This window comes from Gymnoscopelus braueri, assembly GCF_963280865.1.
Source record: "Gymnoscopelus braueri genome assembly, chromosome: 19".
Taxonomy (NCBI): domain Eukaryota; kingdom Metazoa; phylum Chordata; class Actinopteri; order Myctophiformes; family Myctophidae; genus Gymnoscopelus; species Gymnoscopelus braueri.
Window position 1 is genome coordinate 46,921,740 of NC_137621.1, and position 11,738 is coordinate 46,933,477.

Genomic DNA, 11,738 nt, shown 5'->3' on the forward strand with positions numbered 1-11,738 from the left:
AATGCGTTGCGATGCGACGCATTGTGAGCTTGTAGATCTGCTATTTTCAAAAGATTTTTATACATTTGAAAACCTGAAACGGGATATTCTGCATAATGAGTACTTTTACTTTTGGTACTGTAAGTACATTTTGATACCAATACTTTTGTACTTTTACTGAAGTAAATGTTTTTTTCTGGACTTTTACTTGTATTTCTATTGCAGTATCGATACTTTTACTTAAGTAAAAAGATTTAGCACTTTTTTTGGCTACCACTGGCTTTCTCTATTTTTTTCCCTATTTTCTTTCTGCCTTCAATTGTTGCTTTGTATTATATGTTTACATCCTGTACCCGAGTGCTGCAACAACCCGACAGCCCCCTAGGGATAGAAATCAATCGTTTTGCCTTGTACTATCTTGACTTATCTTAACATGCTTCACAAGTAAAAATGTGTCTTCAAAAGAGAATATGCCATGACGGAATTATCATCATGAATGTGGTATGACTGTGTTATGACTGCATGACCTATATTCATAACTCAAGCCTATTTTGCATGTTGCAGAGCATAGAATCCTACCGGATTGAAACAGTCCTATTTCGTATTTGCTAAATCTTTTGAAAATAGCAGATCTACAAGATCACAACGCGTCGCATCGCGGCACGTTGTGAGCTTGCAGATTGGCCATTTTAAAATAGCCAAAGTTGAAATAGGGCTGAAGTGCTTAATGTATGTTCTGCAATAATAATCAAATCTGTAACTATAGTAACTTAAGTTTTTAAATAATTGTAGTGGAGTAAAAGTACAATGTTTGCCTCTGTGATGTAGTGGAGTAGAAGTAAAAAAAAAGACATTCTCCAGAAAAGTCAAATTACCTCAACATTTTACAGTAAATTTACATTGTACAGTACTTGAGTCCAAGTTACTTTCCACCACTGCTCAAAGCCACTGGACCGACCATTAAAATGGGGTCTGGACAAAAAGGAGTTTGCGATGCACTCTCCTCTCCGCTCACACCTCGTGTCAAGGCGGCCTTGAGCAAGGCACTTCACCTCCACTCAGCCCAGTGGAGCTGGTAAGTGTGCTGGGCATAGGAAGACTGTTTAGTTGTTAACCCATTCAATCCGGAAACGCATCTGTGTTACTTTAGACTTCTTTGGCTATTCAAAAATAGCAGATATACAAGCTCATAGCGCGGCACCGAGTGCCGCGCTATGAGCTTGTATATCTGCTATTTTTCGAAAAATCTTGAAAATGTGTGCAAATCTTTGAATATATATATATATATACATATTATATATATATACAAATTTAAAGCGATTTTTTTTTACTCAAATCTTTGCTTCTGGAGGTCCCTGGAACAACATATTTTGAGATGGGGGCCACATACATATCATTTTGGGGGTCCTTGACATGAAAAAAGTTTGAGGACCACTGATATAATAGCAACATGATTTCTTCTCAAAAAACTGTTAGGATTTAGAAGACATTTGTAGAACCCCCCAGAAGCAAAGATTTGAGTTACAAATGTTCACTTTAAAAAACATATATTCAAAGATTTGCACACATTTTCACAAAAAAATGGAATAAATAGCAGATCTACAAGCTCGCAGCGCGGCACTGGGTGCCGCGCTATGAGCTTGTATATCTGCTATTTTTGAATAGCCAAAGAAATCTTTAAAATGACACAGATGCGTTCCCGGTCTTAATGGGTTAATGTGCGTGGCTGTACCGGTGCGAAGGAGAGCGTTTTGCTGAAAAGGGCAAAGCTTCCTCAAGTCAATCTTTTTCGGGGTAAATTCCATAAACTGTAAACGCATGATGTCTCACACACTCTTATAGAAGGCTGCTTGTTGTGCTTGTTGTGTGAAACCTCGGGAACTAGATTTGAACGATATCATTGACTGCACCATATTCCAAAAAACTTTCATATAGTCTTTCTGCGCCTGTTAGCACGGCATAAATATCAGTGGTGGAAAAAGTACTAAATTGTTTTACTTGAAGGGATATTTCACTTTAAAAAAAACGTGATTTTATTATCTAGTCAGGCTTTTGTGAGCACCCCAGACAGTTTTTAAGTTGCTCGATTCAGTATTTAGATATTTGATATTCATTTGATCAGACACGCCCCCTTCCTATACAAACTAAATTCAAACTCCATTATAACCATGATATGAGTCAGCGAAAACACCCGTCCGTGGTTTTGGTGACTCATACGGCCCTCCTAATACGTGAGGGGGCCATGTTTTTTCGATTAAGTTTTCATTTATTTAATTACATTTTTGTATTGTATTTAATTTTTTTAATTTTCCCAAAATAATATTTAAAATAAATGAAAAAAGTTATTGAAAAAACATGGCCTCCTCACATATTAGGAGGGCAGTATGAGTCACCAGAATCAAGGGCGGGTGTTTTTGATGAATCTAACATGGTTAAAATGGAGTTTGAAGTTACAATGGGTTTGTATAGGAGGGGGGCATGTCTGATAAAATGAATATCAAATATCTAAATACTGAGACAAGTAACTTAAAAACTGTCCGTGGTGCTCACAAAAGCCTGAGTAGACGATAAAATGACCCACAATTTTGTTTAAAGTGAAATACCCTTTAAGTAAAAGTATCAATACCATTATGTAGAAATACTCTCTATTACAAGTAAAAGTCCAGTATTCAAAATGTACTTGAGTGAAAGTACAAAAGTATTGGCATCACAATATAGTGAAAGTGCCAAAAGTAAAAGTACTTATTATGCGGAATGTCCCATTTCACACGTTTTTAAAATGTATGAAAATCCTTTGAAAATAGCAGATCTACGAGCTCACAACGTGTCTTCTATTTTAAAATAGCCAAAGTTTAAATAGAAGTGGTCAATGTATGTTTTGTAATAATAATTCAAATCTACAAAGTAACTAGCAACTGAAGTTTTCAAACAATTGTAGTGGAGTAAAAGTAAAAGTGTCGAACATTGGAAATACTCCAGTAAAGTAAAAGTACTTCAAAATTGTACTTAAGTACAGTACTTAAGTAAATGTACTTAGTTACTTTCCACCACTGAAAAATATATATCCTGATACTTGATTCAAAATTAATGTGATTTGACTGGTTGTAGGACACTCAATATTCAAGCCCCCATTTAGTATGTCTCTTTCATAAAAACCTATTTTACTCCCAGTACAGACTCGGGTCAGGGTTTGACGGAGTCGGCCATTCATTTAGAATTGTGCACGCACACAGGGAACCACACTTCCCACAGAGAGAGGTGAGGAGACTTTCTACTGAGGCAAATGCATTAAACCATTGAAACCGGGAACGCATCTCAGTCATTTTTAGATGTATTTGGGCTATTCAAAAATAGCAGATCTACAAGCTCATAGTGCGCACTATGAGCTTGTAGATCTGCAATTTTTTGGGGAAAATCATGGGTCTTTGAATATATATATATTTTTAAAGCGAACATTTGTAACTCAAATCTTTGCTTCTGGGGATTCTACAAATGTCTTCTAAATCCTAACAGATTTTTGAATATGTTGCTATAATATCAGTGGTTCTCAAAAATTACATGTATTTGGTTGTGGAGCCCCATCTCAAAATATATTTTTCCAGGGACCCCCAGAAGTTGTAACAGAGTTAAAAAAAATCAAAAATATATATTCAAAGATTTGCACAAGTTTTCACGATTTTTCAAAAATAGCAGAACTACAAGTTCATAGTTCTGAGCTTGTATGTCTGCTATTTTTGAATAGCCAAAAGGAATCTTAAAATGACACACAGATGCGTTCCCGGTCATAAAGGGTTAAGTGTTCTTCCCAGCCCTTTGTGACCAATGACCTTCCATGTGCATTGACCCAGAAAGCAATTATCCCGTAATCCGAAAATGTACAGGAACCTAAATGCCAATCTGTAATGAACCATACCCTCCTCTAACAGAAGTGTTTCTTAAGTCACAAAGATCCTTCAACACATTTAAGAAAGGTTGAATATCGTTGATCATTCCGGGATGAATATGGTATTTTTTCTGGATTTCTAAAGAATTTTGGATATATGAGGTTTACACCCAACAGCGATATACAGTAGATATACGCTACATAAATAATTACATTGTCAATAAATAATCAAAAGCAGGAGGAGTTTTTTTTCTCAACAACAATTCAATTCAATATATATACAATACACTTTTTGTGCAAAAACATGGGTTCAAAATACATTGTAAGCTGATAATTTCAAGGCACATATATATATATACATATACTGTATTACCATAACATTATTTTTTGCCAAACAAAAGTTGCAATTGCTTCCCCCCATGGTTTAAAACAGAGATGGCAGATGTGCTTGTTGCAAAGTACACTCCCCTAAAAACGCCATCCTCAAAACTCAGCTAGCACAAATAACAGGATCCCTTTGCGTTGTAATCTTTTTTTGTCGTTTTGAAAAGCATGTGAAAGCGTTTATGGTCTGCATACAAAAATAAAATAATAAACAAACAAACACAGACACTTTGTCTCAACGTCGGTGGATATTTGGAATATGCTGCTTAAAAGGTGTGTGACATTTAAAAATGTCATTTTGAAGCACACAAGTTTTCATTTGCATGAACAAGAAAGAAGTGGGCCCTGCTTTGAGCAGGGGATGTTCATTTGCGTCCCTACTGAATCACACTGTAATTAAACGAATGTGCCATAGTATGTCGATGGCTTCATTAACATAAGAAAACGAAACAAAAAAAAACTTGATGAAAAATAGGAAGCTGTAGTTTACTTCATGGAGCTTGAAATACGATGCCATCGTGTGGTGCTTGTAGCTGATTTAAGCATCATTCTTTCCTCTCTCTGTCTCTCAATTTCCTATTCGTTTAAATATTATCATAGTATCGTCACAGCTTACACTGACTTTAAAATAATCCAGTACTCGTAATGATCAAAACGAAACTCAAACCTTCATACTTAGATGTGAATGACTCCTGATTGTACAGTACATCTTGCTAGCACGGAAATAAAACGGCACAACTCCAATAACTTAGAAATTCGAATTTTACCAAGGAAATATAAAAAGGTAGCTGAATTCAACAAGTATCGTCCAGCCAGTTGTATAAATTACATTTCTTGACACAGGATTTCGAAATATTAACACTGTACAGCGTCTTTTGTGATGCTAAGGGTAGTCGTCAACGGGCTCTATGCACAGCAGCCATATTGGAAAGAAATTTGGCCTGTCCCTTACTTCCTTCACAGGTGTTACCAATGATTCTAATGAAGGCTCTGTTCCATTTAGTGTAGCACAGTGGTTCTCAAACATTTTAAATTTCAAGAACCACCATAACTCTGAGTGTGTACAAATGGAACCAAATGGAGCCTTACGGGTCCATTTGGTTCCATTTGTACACTCTCAGAGTTACAGACCCATAAAAGGCCATCTGGAACCCCCTCAAGGACTCTTTGAGACCCACTGGTGTAGCAGAGTGTTTCCAGTGAGCCAACATGCACAATATCAGCACCCTGACTCTGTTTGACCAGAATGGAACAGAACCTTCATTAGTATCCTTGGTAACACCTGTGAAGGAAGTAAGGAAGAGGCCCAATTTCTTTCCAATATGGCTGCCGTGAGTCTATAGAAAGGCTTTTCCAAAAAAAACATCATGTGCGGCAAAGGTCTGCATCCTGAACATTGTTCTTGCAGTACGCTGTGCTGTCATTCCCCATGGGGCAGTCTCTGAAGCCGATGCCCCCGTTAGGGGTGTAAATAGGCTGAATGCGGAAGTCTCCCTTGAGGAGCTGCTCGTTGTTGAGCGAGACTATCTGGAAGCTGGTCTCAGTCATTTCCAGGATAGAGTTGTCCTTCTTCGTCCCCGCCTCGCAGTAGTCGTCTTTCCTCCGCCCCCGGTTGTACTTCCACTTGGCGGACGACTTGGAGCGGCCCTTCCTGTGCATGTGCCAGCAGAAGACGCTGAGGAGGACCACCAGCACCACGATCACCGCCCCGCCTATCAGCCCCGCCAGCAGGAACGGCGAGCTGGTGGGGTCCTGCTGCGTGGCCTGCTCGGGCACCGACGGACCCTTGTTGTTGTCGGGGCCGAAGGAGGTGGTCGCCGCGGTGGTGGTGGCCTCCGTGCACACGGTGTCGTCTTTGGGCCGGTAGTTGTTGAACGCGTCCAGCGGGATGACGCAGATCCGATAGGTGGACTTGGGCTCCAGGTTGGCCAGCCGGATGCCCCGGTGCTCCCCGCCCACCATCCGCTCCCGGACGGTGTCGCCCGTCAGACTGGGGCCCATCCTGGCCCAGGTGACCTTGTAGGCGGTAACCGGGAAGGCGGCCGCCCAGCTGACGTGGATGGCGGAGCCGTTCAGGATGGCGAACGTCACCTGCAGGGTCTCCCTGCTGCGGGGGTTCTGCGGGTGCTTAGTCCTCGGCGTGCCCTGCCTGGTCGGAAAGACGGGGTGGAGAGGGGGGACCGTGGGGGAGGGGAGCCCGGAAGAGGGCGAAACGTAGTGAGTCGCAAAGGGGGGCTCTGGGGAAAACGAGGGGGCCGAGGACGGGGCAGAGTCGCCCGGTGACGTCGGCGAGCGGGTGTTCGGTGGCGGCGTGGCCGTGCTCTGCGCACACTGGACCAGCTCGGCGCTCAGCTCCCTGATCACCATGCCCCGGACCCTCTCGGGCTTTTGGCACATGAAGCCGCGCACGTTGAGCGAGGCTGGCAGAGACTTGAGCCACGCCACCACCCATGTGACGCCGCAGTCGCACAGCCAAAGGTTGTTCCGAACAGTGAGCTGTCTGAGGCTGACGAGGCCGTCAAAGACGCCCTGTGTCAGCGACTGCAGCTGGTTGCTGGAAATATCCAGCCTCTCCAGCTTGTGCAGTCCCGCGAAAGCCTGCACAGGGATCCTATTCATCTGATTCTCCTGGAAGTTGAGCTTCACCAACACCTCCCCTGGGAGAAACGGGGGCGGGTAGGTCAAGGAGTTGCGGGCCAGCGACAGCTCCCGGAGGGTGGCCAGGTCCTGGAAGGTCCCCGGCGCGATCCCCTCGTCGGTCAGCAGGTTACCGTCCAGCATGAGGCGCTCCAGGCGCGTGACGTTCCGGAACGCCTCCTCTGCGATGACGGCGATGCGGTTCTCGTCCAGGCGCAGCTCCTTCAGGTCCTCCGGGAGGCCGATGGGCACGCTGCTCAGGTGGTTCTTGGTGAGGAAGAGCATCTTGAGGCTGACGGCCTCGCGGAACGCCCCTTCCTCCACGCCGACGGTGGAGATGGAGTTGTCGTCCAGGTGCAGCTCCTCCAGCCACAGGAGCTGGGCCAGCGCCGCCCGGGAGATGGTCTGGATGTTGTTCTCCTGCAGGTGGAGGACCCGCACGTTCTTGGGCAGGTTGATGGGGAACTCGTCCAGCTCGTTGCCGTAGAGGTACACCGTCTCCACGGAGGCCACGTGGTGGAGCTCCAGCGGGAAGCCGGCGTTGCTGATCTGGTTGTTGTGAAGGTAGAGGGTCTTGTATCCCTCCCCGATCCCCAGAGGCACGGAGTTCAGGCTGCGCTCGTTGCAGTACACGAAGGTGCGGTCGCAGCGGCACTCCTCGGGGCAGTTGGACGCGCGGGAGAACTGCAGATGAAGGCCCAGCAGTATGGGTATCCACGGCCTCAGGCAGGAGGCCCAGTCCTTATTCCGTAAGCGCCACTGTATCTCCATGTCCCCCCCAAAAAAAAAACAGGCCAGAAAAGAAAAAGAAAAGGAAAAAAAGAAGAAGAAAAAAATCCCTCAAACAAAGAGGTGAGAACAAATAGGGGTTGTAAATTTACATCAACGTAACCCGGGCTCTGTCACCAGATATCGGTGCTTTGTTCACCCACCTCAGTGTGCGTGTGTGCAGCCTGGTGCTGCTGGGTCAGGCTTCGAATAATCCCGTGGTAATTAGTCCCAAACCCTCCAACAAAAGAGCAACGGTCTCATTAAGCGGCGTGTGATTCCCTCGCCAACGTCAGTCCATGCTCGAAGATGAGGGAACATTAATGAAGCTCGTCACATTCCTCTCTCTCCCCCCACACAGCCCCTCTCAGCGTTGGCTAGAGATCATTTAAATGGCTTCAGAGCCATGTGCATTTGCACAACCGGCAGGATATCCTCGTAAAGTCCTCTTCCTCTTTGCTCTCCGCCTCTCATGTCACACACCGCTGGGTCCAAAATGGCACCGCCTCCCCTGGACATGACATTTGGATCCGGAGACCTATATAAAAAATGAGAATAATGGGAAAATCAGTGGCTTTTCCTGTTCTGCAAATGCATGCCTTCCTCTGATCTGTATGGCAGCATGGGAATGTCTGTCTTTGAATCTGACTGTGTGCTTGTAGATCTGCTATTTTATTTGGAAAAATCATGGAAAATGTGTGCAAATCTTTGAAAATATATCTTTTTAAAGCGAACATTTGTAACTCAAATCTTTGCTTCTGGGGGTTCTACAAATGTCGTCTAAATCCTAACATTGTTTAAATAATTTAAATGTGTTTGGCCGTGGACCCCCCATCTCAAAACATTTTGTTCCAGGGACCCCCCCAGAAGTTGTAACAGAGTTAAAAAAAATGAAAAACAGCAGATCTACAAGCTCATAGATCTGCTATAGAGAAGCTTGTAGATCTGCTATTTTTGAATAGCCCAAAGAAATCTTTAAAATGACAAAGATGCTTTCCCGGTCGTAATGGGCTAATGTAAAATTAAGTCTTGTAAATTGGCTGGGCAGAATAGTGTGCATACAAATGGCCACCGTGGCTCGTTACAAGTCCCTCACCCCGGACACACACAAAATGCAGCAAAAGAATAAAGTAAAATGGAATACAGCTAAAACACATCCTTTTGCAGGTAAAGCAAAGTCCTGTCATGTGTGATTAGCTTTTGGCCAACTATTAGCCACCGTCTCTGCAAAAAAAAATACAATAGCCTAATGCAGTGGTTCTCAACCTCTTCAGGGCGCGACCTCCGAAAGAATCATATTTGAACTGGGGACCCCCCCCACCCTGACAAGCACTTGGAACTGTAGGAGTTGAGGCATTACATTTAGTTTGACTCGGTTCCATTGTGGAAATAGCCAATATACATTTTCAAAATGTTTGCCTCTAATATTTGACGATTTGGCCAATGTTTAACCATTTTTGATAGTATAGTTTGTTGATTACTTTTTACGCAGTAATGGTTTTATTTTTTTTAATTTATTTTTTCATTTTAGAGCAGGCGTGGGCAACTCTGATGATGGAGAGGGCCACTATATTTCCACACTCATTCCAGAGGGACACATTGCATATTGTCAGGCAGACACCTCTTATCTCCGTATTTCAACTTTTTTCGTAAATTAATGCCCTTCATCGCCATTCTGTCACACAAAAGTAGCAGATCTACAAGCCCAAAACTTGTTGCGGTGCGACACATTTTGAGCTTGTAGATCTGCTATTTTTGCTATTTTGGAATTGGAATCCAGATTTTGTTTTGCTATTTTGGAATTGGAATCCTGAAAAGTAACATTTTTATTTAATTTCAAATGCATTTAGTTATACTTATGTTAACTTTATGAACTTAAATACAAATACATTGGACAAGAAAAAAGACAGAATTTCAATACTATATAGTCATTAAGCTGCTAATATAGACTGCAGTAATTAAAGCAGGTCATGTTTGGAATTTTAACAGCTGAAATCAATAATATATCGTATTAATATTAACCTGCAGACCGCATTAAGTGAAGGTGGGGGCCCATGTATGTTATAGAGGTATGAAAAAGGTCTTAAAGGTCCTTAAATGTACACTTATTTGCAGATACCTTGTATACACTCATGCTGTATGTTGGGTTGTTTACTGTTGAGTGAGAAAACAAATGATATTATAAGCAAATAATCTAGGGACCCCCCTGGGGGTCCCGAACCACTGGCCTAATGCATGGGAGATTCAAGCACTTTTCTCCCTGAATATGAACAAGACCAAAAGACTGAATTAAACAAAACGAAATAGGCTACACTTAAAAGCAGTGAAGTGAAGAACATCAACTTGCCAACGTGCAGTGGGCACTGTTGGGGGGGGGGGGGGGGGGGGGGGTACATGGCTCAATCTGTCACATGCCACCCTGGCCTGAAAAAGATGAGAACCACTGGTCTCTTCCCCCCCCCCCCCCCCCACCCCCTCTCTCTCTCTCTCTCTCTCTCTCTCTCTCTCTCTCTCTCTCTCTCTCTCTCTCTCTCTCTCTCTCTCTCTCTCTCTCTCTCTCTCTCTCTCTCCCTCGCACACCCAAAAAAAAGAAGAAAAGAAAAAACAGCAGACTGCTAGATTTGAAGCCGTTTTTTTTGTTTTGCCTGCCCCTTACATTCCAATAAATACCTCCGATCATTATTATTATACTTTAGGTCTGGGTTGGTTGTGTGTGTGTGTGTGTGTGTGTGTGTGTGTGTGTGTGTGTGTGTGTGTGTGTGTGTGTGTGTGTGTGTGTGTGTGTGTGTGTGTGTGTGTGTGTGTGTGTGTGTGTGTGTGTGTGTGTGGGGGGAGGTCGAGGAGGAGGAGAGCAACTTCAGCACAAAATGAACAAGATGAACGCGGGCTGTCAGCAGAGATAAGACGGGACAAATCCCCCCTCTGCGCACCTAGGGACAGAACTGTAAGATCGATGTCGGCACCCATCGACTATATACTAGACGAGAAGAGGAGAGGAGAGGTGCTGCTGCATACTTTTTGCTTTGCGCACAGCAAGGTCGCAACATTTAAATAAAGTGGGACCAATTTAGATTCCACCAACTCCAACGATCATATATCCGCTCTGCGCACAAATACCAGCCCCCGTTATTTATTATCCAGTCTAAAACCAGTGGTTTTCAACCTTTTATTCATGCCAAGGACCCCTAAATTGATATGCATTTGATCGCGGACCCCCATCTGAAAATGTTTTGTGCCAGGGCAGGGACCCCCCAGAAAGCAAAGATTTGAGTTAAAATGTTCTCTTAAAAAAATAAATATAGGCCTATATTCAAAGACACACATTTCAAGATTTTTCAAAAATAGCAGATCTACAAGCTCATAGTGCGCACTCGGTGCCGCACTATGAGCTTGTAGATCTGCTATTTTTGAATAGCCAAAGGCTAAGCTGGTTCAAAATGATTGTGACGCTATGTTATCTCATTTTGCTGGGGACCCCCTGGTACCCCACCCCAAGGACCACTAGTCTAAACTCTAAACGATCAGACTGCTGTTTTTTTTCCAATAACATGTCTTTCTTAACGGTGCATAATATTGGCCAAATATGTTAATAAGGCAGGAGAAGCTATATGGTGGCATCGTTCGGGCAACGGCAGCCAATTGACAGATTGCATTGACGATCGTGTGGCCAATGCATGGTCAATAGTTATGTAATCGTCCTTATATGGCCACATCAGGGGTCCTCAACGTTTTGGGGGCCAAGGACCCCTTAGCCGAGAGAGAGAGAGAGAGAGAGAGAGAGAGAGAGAGAGAGAGAGAGAGAGAGAGAGCGCGCGAGAGAGAGAGAGAGAGAGAGAGGTGAAGCAGGGACCACCGCATCTATATTGTATAAAATTGTGTTGCAGATTCAACTTTTTTCTTTTTTACTTGGTCTGCTCTTTTTCCCCCCTCTACCCTATACCTCTTTGCCCCCAAAAATAGCCGATCTACAAGCTCACAACGCCTGCGCTGCCAGGCGTTGTGAGCTTGTAGATCGGCTATTTTTTGGCTAAAGTTCTCCTCAGAAAAGGGATTATAGGGTTCAAGTTGTTAATGTAAAAAAGACAAT

General features: G+C 43.5%; 1 protein-coding gene across 1 annotated transcript in view; it reads right to left on the reverse strand.

The window, feature by feature from the left end:
- Window positions 1–4,120: 4,120 nt before the first annotated feature.
- Window positions 4,121–11,738, reverse strand: part of LOC308074941 (leucine-rich repeat transmembrane protein FLRT2) — an 84,109-nt gene continuing 76,491 nt past the window's right edge. The window contains exon 3 of the mRNA XM_080414496.1: window positions 4,121–8,189. Within this exon, the coding sequence (XP_080270622.1) occupies window positions 5,612–7,654 (2,043 nt within the window). The 5' untranslated portion in view covers window positions 7,655–8,189 and the 3' untranslated portion in view covers window positions 4,121–5,611. The remainder of the gene's footprint in view (window positions 8,190–11,738) is intronic.